The sequence below is a fragment of the Rhinolophus sinicus genome, chromosome 8, assembly GCF_057876585.1.
Source record: "Rhinolophus sinicus isolate RSI-liver-muscle chromosome 8, RSI-T2T, whole genome shotgun sequence".
NCBI lineage: Eukaryota > Metazoa > Chordata > Mammalia > Chiroptera > Rhinolophidae > Rhinolophus > Rhinolophus sinicus.
In genome coordinates, this window is record NC_142508.1 from 13,862,160 (window position 1) to 13,879,434 (window position 17,275).

Consider the following 17,275-nt stretch of genomic DNA (forward strand, 5'->3'; position numbering starts at 1 on the left):
TCATTGTTCCCTTTATAGTTTCAAAATCCTTCAAAACTTGTCGATAATCAAAAAAAGGTTCATGCCGCTCACCAGTGCGATGCAATGCTTTGGCAACACCAACAAATACTTCTGGGAAGCCGAGAACGACTTGAAAAAAGAAATCTGCACCTTTGAAAGCTGTAAGATTTCTTATATGAGCTGATTAAGGATAAACACAATTTAAATGATTTTTGAAGACAATTCCCGTGGGCAGAAGTGCCCATCACCTTTTCTCAACACGTGCTTGTTATTATAGGCATAGACTGGTTCTCAGCCGCGCCCTTGCTTTGGCCCAGCTGCCCCAAACCTCACGGCCTGCGGAAGCACAGAGATCATCAGTAGCCACTCGAGTCTGAGGGGCACGCGGCTTTTAAGAGCCCATCCTCTCACGTCTCATACAAAACCAGACAGACAGACAAGTTCTGGAGTTGGTGGGTTCAAAGGAAGAGCTGTCATTTCTGCCCCTGGGTGGGTCCTCTAGACCGAGATCTAATCAGGCCCAAGAAGACCCTTCATGAGTATCCAGGAATTTAAGAACAGGCTTTTCCCCAAATCCACTTGTTCTGGAGTACCAGCCGCCAAGCTACTATTTTCTCATTTTGGCCCAGTGTACGGAGATGTCCATGACACTCCCCTCAGGTTGCCCTGGGCTCAGACAACAACCACTCTCACCTGTGTGCCTGCCACCTCTGCACTGGGAGCCAGAGGCATCTCCTTGGCTGCCCGTCAGGTTTTGCTTTAAGCATCAGTCGTGAACAGACACAACACCGGGAGCTGAGTCCAATGTAGAGGACAAGTTCTACTTTAACCCTCAAATGTTACCTTAATTCTGTTCATTGGGCAACATACTCTCCGTTGACAAAGCAGAACACAAATTCTCGGAGCAGGCACCTTTCTGGAGACTCAGGGGCCCGGCTGACAACATACATGACATTAATATGCCACCCAAACATGAGACTACCAAAAAGTTTTAAAGGCTGAGAAAGGAAGAAAGCTATTTCTGCAAGAATAATTCCACAAGTCATCTGGCCTGAAATACTGGGGGGCGGGGGGAGGGGGGGAAGCTAGTTTTACTTAAAGGTATGGAATCCTCAGCTGGTCAAAATATCAAATGAAACCAAACCTAAGAATAACTCAGTTTTAAACCGGGATTCGAAACAGAAATTGCAACCGTCTCTTCGAAAAACCTCCCCAGGTCATGGACCAGTATGATTTGTGGATTTCTTACCTGACAGCAAACTTCAAGTTTCCTCTGTATGAGGTTAATTTTATCACTATTTATAAACATGTATGTGGCAGTTAACAAAAGCAAAATGATTTTACATTCTGTCTCTGTTAATCTCCAGAAAGAGAGATCGAGGCACTGTAAAATGAAGTGACTTGTTCTGGGACTCGCTGTGGGTGGTAAACACTGTAATTAGAACCCCTGCCTCCATCTACAGAACACTGCTTAGCACACCAAGGGGTTGGTAACACATTTAAGCCAACAATGGCAAAATGGGCAGTCTTGTTTTGAAAAGCTATGAAAAAAAAGTGAGATTTTTTTTCTCTGAATCATAAAACCTGAAAGATGGGTTTGTGCAAAGTGATCCTCTTATTTCCCGCTATGCAGAATCCCGCCATAAACGGAACATTATGCGTTTCTTGTGTACTTCACATCTTATATACTTGAAAATGTGCCAACAGTATGACAGGCATGTCACCAAGTAGGTGACATTTTGGGAAGTGCTGCTGCTGCTCAGAGGGGCAAAAACATGTATTTCTATTATCGCAGCTTCAAAAAGAGTGTGAAACTGAAAAAGGAAGGCAGCGGTGTGTGGTCACAGGGCTGACGCCAGGAGAAAACTCTGACACCCTGTTACCGTGATAGCTACAGCCTTGGCTCCTCGCTAAGCTGTCTCCAGAGACAAACCTGCCGAGACAAATGAGTCTTCCAACTACACGATGGATTCTGCCTGCCAGGGAAAGCCTAGGTTCCCGTGGAGGAACGTGGCTGAAGTCTTCACAAGATCAAAAATTATTTTATTTTCCAAGATTCAGTAAATAAAAAAAAAATCTCAATTTTTCAGCAAGAAATCTTTTCCATTCGAAGAAACACTAGAATTCGAACTCCGAACACATGTAACTCCATTCATCACATGATCCCATCGCCTTCATGCATCTAGTGCAGGTTCAACGGCAGGTTTCTATTGGTCTCCTCAATGACTTTGTCCTCCAGCTAGGAATTTAACCTAAGAGCATTCCACCAAGTGTATGAAAACTACATTGGCTCTAAACATGAAACTCTACTGGGCACTGAAAGCAAAACTCTTCTTTTCTAACCCCTCCATGTTGGAGAACATTCTGCGTTACCATTCCTGCCAGACCGCTAACACTGAATTTAGTGGGAAAACGTACACTGAACACGCAGGCTTCCCCTCACTTCACCAGTGAGCGCTCTATCTTCTGTTCATCTTTGTTCCCTAATATCTAGCACAGTCGGCCCCAGTAATTTAACACTGAACTATCATCAAAACAGCTGTTACATTGCAAACCAGGCTGACATGTTGACTACATGATTTTACAGATAAAAGACTCCTAAAAAGTTTACAAATCCTGACCTCTCTTCTTTGTTTCCTTTACCATGCCCCATGAAAGTCTCTTTTGTTTATTTCACTATTAGACAATACATCAAATAATGTACTCCAGATTCTCCATTAGCCTAGAAAATAGTTTCCCTTCCTTAGTCTCCATCCTCTCCAGTCAATCCTTTTCACTGCTCCCATGTTAATTCTTCATTTTCATTACACCCCAGTCAAAATCCTCAAAGGTCCAATATTGCCAAAAAGAAAGCTCCTCAAACGTCACCATGCGTACAAATCATCTGATGGGCTTGTCAAAACAGATTGTATGGCCCCACCCCTAGAGTTTCTGACTGGCTAAGGCTGAGGTAGGGATAAAAGCTTGCATGTTCAACATGTTCCCAGGTAACACTGATGCTGCTGGTCTAGGAGACACATTTTGAGAAACACTAGCCCAAACACTGGTTCCCAATTATAGGATCATAAACCAACACATTGGAATCATCTTAGGGGCTTAAAAAACCCCAAAGAATCCAGTCCTTACCAAAGAAGATTCTCATTTAGGAGGTCTACAATGGGGCTAGGAATCAATCCCTAGATAAATCTAATATATATCCCGCTTCAGAAAAAATTAGTCTAAAGATAAACCACAAACAAACCTCTGAGATGGCAAGAGGTCTTCCACAACCTACACCTCGATCTCCCTATCCAAACTGACCTCCTAGTCCACAAAATACACTCATAGTTACAGCTAAACCATTCTTCTTCTCACGTACCCCTGCATATCCTTGGACACTCATTCCTTTTGTTGCCACTTACAGTATCATCTCATTGGTCATTCTACCACCTATCTGCAGCGCCATTCCCCCCTCCTCTCCCTCTGTAAATCCTCCCAGGATCAGCTCATCATCAACCTTCAAAACCTTTCTTGGTCCATTCAACATGTCTCAGACACATGACACATTGTGCCAACTACCATTCTTGCATTCATTTGTGTGTCTGTGCCACTGCGTATCCAGTTTATTGATGGGCATATAGCCTAATGTTACTCCGTAATCTGTAGCCTGAAAGAATTTTGAGGGAACTGAAAAATATAGGAACCTAAAAATAATTCAAAAGTTGTATAACAATTTTTATTGTACAATTACAATGTAAAATATTTAGATGAATCTCTTATTCAGAAAGGTTTTATTCTCAAATCTGTGCATTACTAATAAAGAAGAGTAGAAAATATAGGTGAGAAACAATCAACCATATAACTCAAGTCATTACTAAGGTCACTCTAAAACATATATAAGGGGGAAAAAAGATGGGGCAGAAAAGTAGATAGGTAAGAGGCGGAGAAAAATGGAAGAAGAGAAAGGAAGAAGGCAAAGAACACCACTATACCTTGACCTCAAAGCAATTAAACACAATATGTGAAATGAAATGTTATTTCTTTGGTAGACCTCACACCTTGTACTATTAGATAAGTTTTAGTTTTATGTTCTTTGTCTGTCACACAGCTTATGCCAATGGTGTACATATTCATTAACATGGAATAACAATAGTGTTGCCAAGTGTAGTATTTGGGGGCTACAAGTCACAGAGGTGTAACACAAGTGATAGCTCTTTGGTGTCTTAAACACATCCTGGGGGTGAAGGGAGTGGGGAACGGAAAAAATGATGGCTAATGGATATAGAGTTTCTTTTTAGGGTAATGAAAATGTTCTAAAATCCTATCATGGTAATGGTTGCACAACTCCATAAATACTAAAAATCATTGAAGTCTATACTTTAAACAAGTGAATCTTACGGTATGACATTATATCTCAATTAAGCTGCTTAAATAAACAAATATCTCATTCCATAATATGAAGTTGGATCCTCAAATCACCCTTTGAAAACCACTGATAAAGTAACAATCTATTAAACAATAAATGAATCTAAATAAAGAGGTATACAGATGCCCATTGTACTGTTCTTATTGTTACAACCTTTCTAAAAGTTTTCAGTTTAAAAATTAAAAAGTAATAAATAACATAAAATGTGTCTCATAGCAGCATGGTTTGGTCTTATTTTTCATTGTTTTAAAACCAATTTGACAAACTCTGCCCTTTAATTGAAATGGTTAATTCATTTACATTTAATACAATTATTTACAGCTGGTCAAAGTCTAACATCTTGCTATTTGTTTTCTAGTCAACCTATCTTTCGTATTCTTTGTCTTTCCTTTTTTATTCTTCTTTTCTTCCTCTCCTGCTTTCTTTTGGATTAATCATTTATCCACTACTCAATTTTATCCCTTTTACAAACTTTTGTAAAACACATCTATTTTACAACGTTAGTGTTTGCTCTGGTATATGCATCCTGAACTTACCATAGTTTACTTTAACGATCATACCTCTGCACATACAGGCATACCTCGTTTTATTGCACTTCACTCTACTGAGCTTTACAGATGTTATGTTTTTTTTAAAAATTGAAGGCAAGCTCCTCCAATAGCAAGAAGATTAGGACTCGCTTTACTTACTGCAATACTCACTTCACTGTGGTGGCCTGGAACTGAACCTGCAATAGCTCTGAGGTCTGCCTGTATAATGCAAGAAACTTAGAACAGTGCAGTTTCATTTACCTTTCTCCCATCTTTTGTGCAATTACTGTCACACATTTTACTTCTAAATATATTATAAAACCCACAAATATTACTATTATTATTTGCTTTAAACAGAAATTAAACAATGAGAAATGTATTATATTCTTAGTCTTTGCTTCTGGCCCTCTTTATATTTTCCTAGAGATGGGTATCATCTGGTATAATATTCCTTTCACTTGAAAAAGGTACACTTCTTGAAGTCCACGTCTAGTGGTGACAAATTCTTTCAGCTTTAGTCCATCTCAAAGTGCCTGTATTTACCTTCATTTGAAAGGCTATTCTCAGTGGATATAAAATTCCAGACTGACAATTTTTGTATTTTCCAGCACTTTCAAGGTGCCAGCCATTGATTTCTGGTTTGTTTTGCTTCTCATGAGAAGTTAGTGAAAATTTTTATCACTAGAAATGTGTCTTTTTTCATCTGGCTATCTTTAAGATTTGTTTTCAGCTACCTGACGATGAAGTGTCTAGGTTTTTCTTTACGTTAATCTTGTTTCAGATTTGTTGAGCTACTTGGATCTGTGGATTTATGTTCCTCAACAAATTTAGAAATTCTTGGTCATTGTTTCTTCCATAGTTTTTGCCCCAATCTCTCTCCCCCCTCTTCTGCTGTACCTACAACTACACAAATGTTAGGCTACATGATATTGTCCCATAGGAAATTATAACTTTGTTCATTTTTCTTTTGTCTATTTTTCCCTGTGCGTAAGTATAGATAATTTCAACTGATTTATCTTCAAGTTCTCTGATTCTTTCTTCTACAGTAGGTAATTTGCTGCTAAATCTGGTGAACTTTTCATGTCAGATATTATCAACTTTTTGAAAGCTCAGTTATGAGTCACATAACTCTCTTTTTACAAGTATAATGGTTGTATGCTGGACATTATGGATGCTCCGTTATTGGGACTCTGGATTATACTGTCTTACTTTACAGTGAGTTTTGTTCTGGCGGGGATTTAATATACAGATGGATGGGGCTGATACTGCAGAGACTTGGTTTGGGTCTTTGTTACGTGAGATCTAGAGTAAACCTTACTCTGCAACTAGGATGTCCTTATTTCTAAGGCATAACCTCTCTGAGGTCATATCATAAACATAGGATGTTCAACAAGTTCTGCCCACACTCAGTGGTCTGAATTCCAACATTTCCAAGCATTTGGCAACTTCTGGAATCTCCATTCAGCTCCCAGCCCCACAGTAGCTCTTTTCTAACAGGCCCTGTGGTGTGCACAGCAGCTTCACGTTGAACAAAGGCTCAAGGGCACTCTTGCCAGATTTCTGGGGCTCCTTCTCGGTGCAGTCCCTCTTCTCTACTACCCTAACCCACAAATTCCAGCTGCCTCCACATCCCTGCCCTCTCATCTCTGCTTAGAGAGTCTGCTGCTTTATGTTTAGGCTTCATTATGCCACAGTGTGGAAAGCATCCCCAAGGAAGCAGCTGGAACGACTGTGGACCTCGCCTCGCGTGTCCTCTGCTCTCAGCTGACTGTGCCGATAGCCTGAGCCATCCACTTTTAGGGCTGCTCATAGCAAGAGGTACTTCATCATGGCCTGCAGATGAGGTCCCTAATTCTAACTATTTTTGAAATAGCTTTAAAATCTATTATACACGCATTTCATCCTTAGCATGAACATATAACATGAAAGGCACATATTATTTCTATATGACAGATTAGCAAACCAGGATATAAAATGTTAAATGTTAAATAACCAGCTTTGAAACAATAAAGATATTTTATTCAATGCCACAATAGTTGAAATAGTGGCAAAAAGAACCTCAATAGCAATTGACATAGTGGCAAGAAGAACTTCAGGGAATATACTTGCAATCCATATTCTTTCTATTGAACCATCAAAAAAGCACAGACTGTAGCCCCCCAAAAAATGTCTATGGAATGAATAACCAAGAATCAATCATTCAGTCCATCAGGAACGTGTCTACACTCTTAAAAACTAACTACAACTTCCATTCATGATTTATTTATTCCTGCAAGACTCCTATTTGCCATGCAAGTAATTTCATTCCTACAGTTATATTTTTTCTATTCCCTACATATACTTAATTTTTTTTTCATATTAGTAGGTACTATTTAACCAAGACATTTCTATTTAGCTATGTCAAATTTGTTTCAGCTGTCTCTTAACTGTATTTCTAATTTTCATCTGGCCTAGTCAAATATATTTTCCTGGCACGTGGAGAGAAAATATAATAACATTTCTAAATACCATCTCTGCAGCATCATACCAAACAGTGATATCATCCCTCCGATCTTAAACAAATCAATCAAAATGATACATTCATACTTATAGATTTACTCTCATCTCAAAATAAGCTCTCGACCAGTCACTTACTCCAAAGTATGCAAGAGTTGACTATAGGAAAATAGTCAAAAAATTATGCTACATACAAGTATATGTTTATGAAATAGTGTTTAAGAACATTTTAATATTGGTTACCTTAAAATATGCCTACTTCCAGTGAAGTAAAGTATCTTACAATCAAAAGCCAAACACTGCACATCCCTGATTGCTACATATTGAAAAGCTCCTTCTAACGTTAAAGCCTGGCAAAACAAGTTTGTTAAAAGTTTTGAAGGTGACAAAAGTCCATGAGATCAACAGTCTCGCCTTTAAATAGAAATATTCCTTTTTCACTCTGCTTATTAGATGAGGGGAATATTCTTGGTGGCTGCTTTTTCTGGTGTTGTTCTAACCTGTTACTCTGAATCAAGATGGCATCCTTTGTAGAAAGGCCCTTACCTGGAGGACATCTTGGATCTTCACCCACACATCGGCCATGTCGTACAACTTGACATCTTCCTGCTGAGTCAGTGGGGTCACAGCGGTGTCCTGTAGGTACCCCAGGACCAAAGAGTGTGCAGTGGCTACAGCATTGAACTTGTCAAATAGCAACTCCAGCAGTTCTAGAAGTAACCTAGTGGAAAGGAAAGAAAAACAAAAAAACAAAAAGAAAACAAGTAAATAACACACAAACACGTACACACAGAGATGATTTCCACTGGCCTGCCAGAAAACCGCCCAATTAAAGTGAAGTAGCACACGACAGTGTAAACAGCACAACAATCGATTTCAACAGGTTTGATTGCAAACAGTCGTAAGATCTGAGCAACTTTGGAAAACTTATCTATGCCTCAGGTTTCCTCTGCTATAAAACAGAAAGGATGGAAGAAATTTAAAACCAACTGTCAAGTCTCTAAACCAGCAGTATGCAGCTCAATAAACATGTGGGTCCTTCTTAACGTATTTTAATGATTACAATACCACTGTCCTGTATTCATATACAGTTTCTCCAAGGAATTCAGGCAATTTTTCAGATAACAGTTCAGATGCTACACAGAACATGCTATTCCCTAGCCAAGTATTGGCACTTTGGTAAGGACCCTAATCCTTTTAGTTGTGGGCAGCTGGGCTCACTACCGTTCAAGTGCACAGCCCAGGTCGCCTGAAAAAAAAAAAAATACACCCCTGCCAAGCAATCTGATGTTCACAACAGGGAGCAGTTTAGTCATCGCATGATCTCATTTTTCATAGTGAGAGATGCTGGACACACATTATTACACCAATCTGATAGACTCAAGGACACAAAATGAGGTTGCAAGGCAGCTGGGCCTAGAACAAAGCTGATTTCCATGTCAGTGCATTTAGCCACCCTAGGGTGAGAACCGCTCACCTTAGTTCTAGAATGCAGGTGTATATTCAGAGACTGCTCGGAGCTTTATGTCATGGAAGCAAAGGAATTCCTCTACCACTGAGCCGCCCAGGCTCAGAATCCTCTGTTCCTCCTCTGAACGTCTATAGCATTTCACGCCACATTTAAGGAACTGAACCCCGGGCGGCTCACATATATGATTCAATCAATGTGACTTCCCTCCATTTGCAGACAGACTCTTTCCCTCCCTTTCCCAGTATTAGTTTTCCAGTGTAGACACTGCTTATTCATCTCTACACTGAAGAGGACTTAGAACAGCGACCAGTAAATTTTGCTGAATGGATTTAATATGTATACCGTGAACAGGTAGAGAACATTCTGGAATGTGACCTTTATTGCATATTGTGTGGCTCTCAGCTCATAGTTCCTAAATAGACTGATAAACCAACCTGGAAAGTAGAAAAGGAAAGCAAAAGAGCTTGTCAGCAGTGTCAGTTAACAAGATCTCATTACCATAAATAAGAGGTTATGACTACAATCTCATCTAAACATATAGCATATTATCTATTGCTCTGGCTTTTTTACTGCCCAATTATTATAATTAATGTGCCAGTGTGACAGCCAATAACTATCTTATGATAAAACCCTAATATCTATTTGACAGTTTCATTTACATGAGACAGAATCAATAAAAATTTATGTAGTACTCCCAGTCCAGAATATACATAATCCAGAATTTACACATTGGATTTGTAAATAAGAGCTGTCCTACCTCTTGAATGATGATTTTATTTTTCATCTTTTAAAGGGGAATTCATATTCATATATACCTAAAACAATTTATATTCACGTATACCTAAAACAATTCTTTTTCATCTATGTATTGGAGAACTACTCAAATATCAGCAGAGAGAGGGATAAAGTACAGGAAGGTGTGTCTAACAACATAACAGCCAAAACAGTTAACTCAGTGCAAGGAAATAATCTGTATAAAATAGCATCACAGAGTAAACATCTGATGAAGTGAAGGTCTTACTTTTCACATAAAGATTTATGCTGAGTGTGGAAGCCTGTGGTTCCCTAATATCAATCCACAGACCATAATGTCTTTTTCAGTGGTGCGTAGCAAAATAAAAATAGGACCATATATTGACTTTTCACAAAGGTAAATTTATTTAATTTGATATTTTTTGTACTCTCTTGACAGGAAAATCTGTTACTTTCTCTCACGATGGCAGTTACATCGCCAAATGTCCCTACTTGACAGAATTAACACTTAATAACCTTATGTTCTACTCTAACATTTTGTGAAACCACGTTGGTCCGTGACATTCAGAAACCTGAGGCGCACTGGAGCCCAGCTTCCCAACGGCACGAAGTTCGAGGCGCAGGCCTGCACCCCAGCAACGGAGCAGAAAACCTGGAAGAGAACTGGCTCCTCTGAAAGGAGGAGTGACATCTGGTTGCCTCTGAGCCACCAAGCTCAGGACTACACACCGTGCCTGCCACTTGAGGACAAGAGCCATTCAGCCATCAGGGGCAGTGAGACCCAGCAGGGGACTGAGGTGTAAGATGAGAGCCAGGTATCTGTTAACGTCACAGAAACAGCAATCCCCTGATAAAATGCTGACCAAGCACCAGCTTCTGTCATCACGGCCAACACAGGCCTGCTGTAGTGTGACCATCAGAGCCACAGGAAAGACTGCATGGGGAAGAGAGGGGACAAGAGACAGGCCGGAAGTGCTGAGATCCTATCATCAGCTCTGCTGACTGTGCAACACCCACCCGTTTCCAAGAGAGGGAGCTCCTTCTGCGCTATCGTCGCCCAATCAGGACACTATCCATAAACCTGCATTTCTGACATCAAAATGTAAAACTTCTGTGCTGCAAATGATACCATCAAGACAGCGAAAAGACAACGCACAAAATGGGAGAAAATATTTGGAATTCACAAATCTGATCAAGGCTTTGTATTTAGAATATCTAAAGAATTCTTACAACTCGAAATAAAAAGACAGATAACTGAATTTAAAAATGGACAAAGGACTTGAATGTACATTTCTCCAAAGAAAGCATATGAATGACCAATAAGCAAATAAAAAGATGTTCGACATCATTAGCCGTCATATATATACAAACCAAAACCATAACATAGCACTCCAACCCACCAGGATGGCTATAATCAGAAAGACACACAATCAAAAGCATTGGTGAGGATGTAGAGAAATTGGAACGCTCCTACAGTTCTGGTTGGGGTGTAAAATGGTGCAGCTGCTTTGGAAAACAGTTTGGCAGTTCCTCAAACCACTAAACACGGAATCACTATCTGGACCCAGCAAGTCCATTCCTAGATCTAGCCCAAGAGAAATGAAAACATACAAGTGCACAAAAACTTGCATACAAATGCTCATAGAAGCATTGTTCGTCATAGTGAAATAGTAAAATCGCAAAAGTGGAAACAATCCAAATGTCCATCAATAAATGGGCAAACAAAACATGGTGTATTTATACAATAGAATATTATTTGGCTATAAAAGGGACTGAAGGTCTGACACATGCTACAACATGGAGGAACCTTGAAAACATTATGCTAAGTGAAAAGTCACAGAAAACTATGTATTGTATTATATATAATCTATTTACATGAAATATACAGAATACGAAAATTTATAAACTGAGAATACATTAGTGGTTACTTAGGAGGGTGGGAATTGACTGATAGTGCATATGTGGGATTTCTTCCGGGTGAGGGGATAAAAATGTTCTGGAACTAGATAGTGGTGATAATTACACAATCCTATGACTAAACTAAAAACCACTGAATTGTATGCTTTCAATGAGTGAACTGTAGAGCATGTGAATTATATGTCACTATATCTGGTTTATAAAAAACCATCAGCTGTGGCTCCGAGTGAGGACAGGGAGGGCCCAACAGCTGCCCTGCAGTGAAGAAAAAATTTATGGGGCAGTGAAAAAAGGAATCTGCTGTCTCAAAAAGTAAGGTATTATGAAAGCCAATTTCTTCGATTCCTCCTACCAAGAGGACATTAGCTTTTCTCTTTGGGTTCAATTGTTTGTTTGTTTTTCCTTCTAACGTAAGTAACTTGCAAGGAACGCAAGACTCACATTCTTTCTGGGCATTGATCATTCCTAACCCTTTAATTATGAAAACAACCTTTCAACTTCTTCAAGTGTTCCCATCTGTAAAATCAAAGTATTAATTAATACCTGTTCTAGGATCCTCACAGAACTGCTAGAAGGATCCAATGAGAAAATGAACAGAACGAGTCAAGGTCACAGCACAACGTTGAAAAGAGAGGAGACCCAGGCTCCCATTTGTATGGGTTTCCGGCGCGAGCAACTCTGAAGAAGATGGTTACCTTTCCCAAGAGACAGAGGAAATTAAAGGTAGACATTTTGAAGGAGCGATGTCGGGTTTAGCGCTGAATTTGTTACATTTAAGGCGTCATGTACTTTGAGTACTTGGATAGCAAATCTGGAACTCAGGGGAGTGATGGATACCGGAAATTTAAAACGTGAGAAATATTTAAGAGAAGGAGATCACTATCACTCAGGGGTAACATGCAGAGTATGAAAAACGGAAAGCAAGTGAGGTCCAGACCCAGCATAGCCTGAAACAGCAGCACAGAAAAAAATGGTTAGGAAGTAAGTAGGGAGGAAGAAGGAAGCCAGGAAGGGAACTTTTAGAAGACAAAGGAGAGGAGAGTACCAACAGAGTCCAAGGCCAAACAGAAGACAGGTGAGGTCCAGAGAGCAATGTACAACTCACAGCTTCCAGTGACCTTGGCAAGAAGGTTTCCGAGGAGCTCTGGAAGCTAAACTCAGCAGAGGGATGGGGAGTGAATGGCTGATAAGGAAAGAGAAACCAAAGTCAATTGCACACTTGGCAACCAACATACGCACTCCTTAAAAATGAAAAGGAGAAGGTAAGACGACTCTCCCCTGATGCATAAAAGAAGAGATTAGGAACCACTCACATAAACAGAACATAAATCTGCACTGCTCTGGCCCAATTCAAAGCTACCAGAAATAAACTGAAATATGTTCATACACTCTCCGACTGCCCACACAACGCTAGATTGAGAAAACAAGGGTTTGCCTTTAGCTGCAGACGTACTCAGGATAACCTAAACACACAAAGCCCCACTAAAATCATTCCCCACTCCACTCCCACCACCAAATATTAAAGAAATAAAACATTACATTTAGCTCAGTTATTTAAATATTGTAAGGCTCAAGGTTTTCTCCACTGATCTAAAAGATAACAGAGCAGGAAAAACCACTACATTACTAGACGATTCCCTAAATTGAATTGAATAAGAGAAAGCCTCATATAGGAATAAGCCTAAGAAACTTACAGAATTTTAATTAATTGCAATCGGTACCCTTCAGAAGAAAATAACACATTCATTCTCTGTCTCTGTCTCTCTGTCTCTGTCTCTCTTTCTCTCTCTCTCTCTCTCTCTCTCTCTCTCTCATACACACACACACACACACACAGGTTAGTTCAAGAGTCACAAAATAGTACACGATGTTATGCAATACAACATCACAGTTGGTGAAAGAAAGTATTGACCCTGAGATGGCAACTGGTATGCATGCCAGTCTGAAGGACTGTCACTGGAAACCTAGACTTGACAGCAGCTCTCTGCTGAACAGGGAGACGTTCAATATGCCACGGGGCTGTTCCAGATCTCTGGTTCCACAAACACAAATTTCCTCAAATACAATTTCCTAATCACAAATTGACTGTGAGAATTAAGTGCAAAATTGTATGGGAAAGTATAATAAAAAAAGCAAACTCAAAGTGACAGTAAATTGTTATTTAAGTACCTTTGGCAGTTATCATCTAGAGGAAATTAAAAAGGGGAGAGACGAGATACTCCAGATATCCCCACACCTGTCCGTCCCTCGGCGTGGTTAGGAAAGCTCTGCTTGTATTTCATAACATACACCAGTATCATTCCGGTAAAACTCCCTCTTTAATTAAATTAGTTGTTATTGGGTTTCTGTCGCAAAAAAGAGGCCTAATTCACAAAATAAGAGACAATTCCTTCATTCCTCTGTGATTCTGTAATCCCTCCAAACAGAAACAGACGATCACAGCGGACAGTGAAAAGTGACAAAAGAGTGACATGCATGGCGTCTTGGGCCAGAAAGTGAGGACAGAGTTCCTGTTTATGCTTCTCTGAAATCACATCTTTACCCTAACATATGGCCCAATGTCCAGAATGGAAAAAGCAATCAGTCAAATCTGCTGGGTGCCCCAGTTCATGAGCAAAGTAGGGCGGCAGCACGAAGAGAAGTCTAGGATTAGGGACCAACCTGGGGCACCCTGCATGCAGCTGGCAGCGAAAGCTGTCAAAATGGAAGGGAGTCCTAAAACAGTAAGGCTGAAGTGAGATGACGACGACGACAGCGACAGGTGACACACAGCCACGTCGGCGACAGGCCAGGCCCTGTGTCATGCTTTACTGGGATCGTCTCATCTCACCCTCAGGACAACTCTCGGAGGAAGGTGCAATACGTCCTCATTTAATGTCACTGAGAAGTTCTGCAACATTAAGCGAAATGACATATAACGGAACCAATGTTACCACAGGCTAATGGATAGAAACAAGACTGAAGTTCCTAAGGCATCTCACCAACGTTACAACAAAACTTCAAATAACACATTATTGGTGGACCTGCTGTACCACTTATAGCCTCTTTTTGTAGACAGGGAAACTGATTAAAACCGCCCTCCAGCTAGTCTCCTTTCCTCCACTCCTTGCCTCTCCCTCTCTAGACTGTCAACTAGTCGAGGGTAAGAACTGGGTCTGATTTATCACCGTATTCTAGTATTTGTCATAATATCCAGAATATGATAGGCACTAAATGAGTATTTGTTGAAGGAAACAAATGAGCTCCAGGAGAGGGCAGATGTAAAGACCTGATTACAGGTAATAAACGCTGAGGAAATATGTTTGGAGGTTATAATACCCTGGCTTTAGAAGACCACAATAAAAAAAAAATTTTTTTTACATAAAACCATCCTCTCAAAAAGATAATCTTATCAACCTACTCATGAGAATCAAAAGTATAGTTACAAGCTGAAAGAGACATGCAATCAGGGCTAACTTTAATAATACTGTAGTAAAGTCTGTTTTACGTAAAATAAATAAATTAATAAAGTGTCAAGATGAAGAAAGTATTTGTTCTTTAAATATACATCCAATTACCTGGCAAATTTTTAAAACAGCCTTCTTATACCTGTAAGTAAAACGTCACTTATGCACCCAGACCATCTAACTTCCTACCTGCAGCTGTCCTTTTGGTGTCTCAACTTCAAGTGCCACCATGAGAAAAGGCAGAGGAGTAAGTAGAGGAAAACGTTAAGGGAAAGTCACAGTTATACAAGGCCAGAGTGTCTATGGCATAAAGCTACTTCATCGAGCAGCGAAAAACGTTTAATTTTTAAGGTGAGATACAACCATCGGAATCTAAATTTAACACCCAGAAAACCGTGAATGAGTCATTTGGCTGGAAAACCCAGGTCTGCAGCCAAGAAGCTGTCTTACCTGGTCAGGAGGCAAAGGCACACACACAAGGTAGGAAATCTATTCTGTTCTCCTCCTTATCTGCTGAGACTTGAATATCAGGGTTCTGCATTTCCCACTGACACACAAAGGCAATAACCGCAGAATATTTATTTCCCTGCTACTGCTATGCTCTAGAAGATAAGAAAATACTGCACTCTGAGCTTAGGTTTAATATGAAAAATTAAAAGAAACTGATCATCAATCATTTCAGATCAAAATGGTGGTAGTTTTACACGCCTTTATCTCTCACACACATTTACCTAATAAGCTTGGCTGAGCTAGTATTTTTCATTTCAAACAGGACACAGATCCCATAATCTTCAAGGTTATCTAATACCTACTTTTAAGGGGAAGAGATAAGTTTCACCACTTATTAATAACAATATTCATGCAAAAAGAAGTTACTATTTGAAGAGTGCTGACTAATTCTCCATCTGTACTATGAAAAGAACAGGAAAAAAACTATTAGCAGCTTAGAGTGAAACAGTAAAAATAAGAGCTCTGAGCTGGGTGCTGGCTGTAGTCATTTCCTTCCAGCGTCAGTTCCCCACTTATCAAGTCAGCCTCTCACGTTCAGTTTCTGAATTCTAGAGAGGTGATTTCGTATAAATGTCTCATTCTAACAAGGTGCAAATGAGTGAACACAATTACAAAATAAACCCAGGCCAGCCCTCTTCTTTTAATTAAAGTATCAGTATCATTCTTCCATAAGCCTTTCCCAGGATAATCTCTTCAATAAAAGGTGTGGGGAAAACTGGACAGCCACATGCAAAAGAATAAAACGAAATGACTATCTTATGCCATGCACAAAAAGCAACTCAAAATGGATAAAATACTTGAATGTAAGACCTGAAACCACAAAACTCTTAGAAGAAAACACAGGGGTAAACTCCTTGATGTCAGTTTGGGCAATAATTTTTTGGATTTAACAAAAGCAAAGACAAAAAGTGGGACTGCATCAAATTAAAAAGCTTTTGCACAGCAAAAGAAACCATCAACAAAATGAAAAGCAATGTAAGAACATATTTGCAAATCATATATCCGATAAGGGGTTGATAATCCAAAATGTAAAAAGAACTCACAAAACTCAAAGACAAACAGCAGCAATGACGACAAAAAAATCCACAATCTGATTTTAAAATGGGCAGAACTGCATTGACATTTTTCCAAAGACGACATACAAATTGGCCAAAAGGTACATGAAAAGGTGCTCAACAACATTAATCAACAGAGAAATGCAAATCAAACCACAAGGAGATGTCACCTCACACATGTTAGAATGTCTATTATCAAAAAGACAAGAGATCAGTGTTGCTGAGGATATGGAGAAATGGGTACCTTGTGCACCGTTGGTGGAACTGTGAACTGGAACAGCCACTATGGAAAACAGTATGGAGGTTCCTCAAAGAAGTAAGAACAGAACTATTTAAATGAGTTGGCAATCCCACTTCTGGGTGCATATCCCAAGGAAATGAAAACAAGAGCTCAAAGAAATACCTGCACTACCATGTTCATGGCAGCATTACTCACAGCAGCCAAGGGAAGGAAACAACCTAAGTGTCCATTAGCAGATGACTGGGTAGGACCATGGGACATATGCTACATACAATGTATTACTACTCAGCCATGAGAAAGAATGATATCCTACGGCTTACACCAACATGGAGGGGCCCCAAGGGCATTATGCTACGCGAAATAAGTCAGAGAAAAACAAATATCGTATGATATGAATTACATGTATAATCCGCAAAAAAACAACCAAGAAATAGAGACAAGAGTGGTGGTT

At 39.7% G+C, this 17,275-nt stretch overlaps 1 protein-coding gene across 1 annotated transcript in view; it reads right to left on the reverse strand.

Moving 5' to 3' along the window:
- EXOC4 (exocyst complex component 4) overlaps positions 1–17,275 on the reverse strand; it is a 635,543-nt gene that overhangs the window by 536,932 nt on the left and 81,336 nt on the right. Inside the window, exon 7 of the mRNA XM_019750984.3 lies at positions 7,978–8,152. Within this exon, the coding sequence (XP_019606543.1) occupies positions 7,978–8,152 (175 nt within the window). The remainder of the gene's footprint in view (positions 1–7,977; positions 8,153–17,275) is intronic.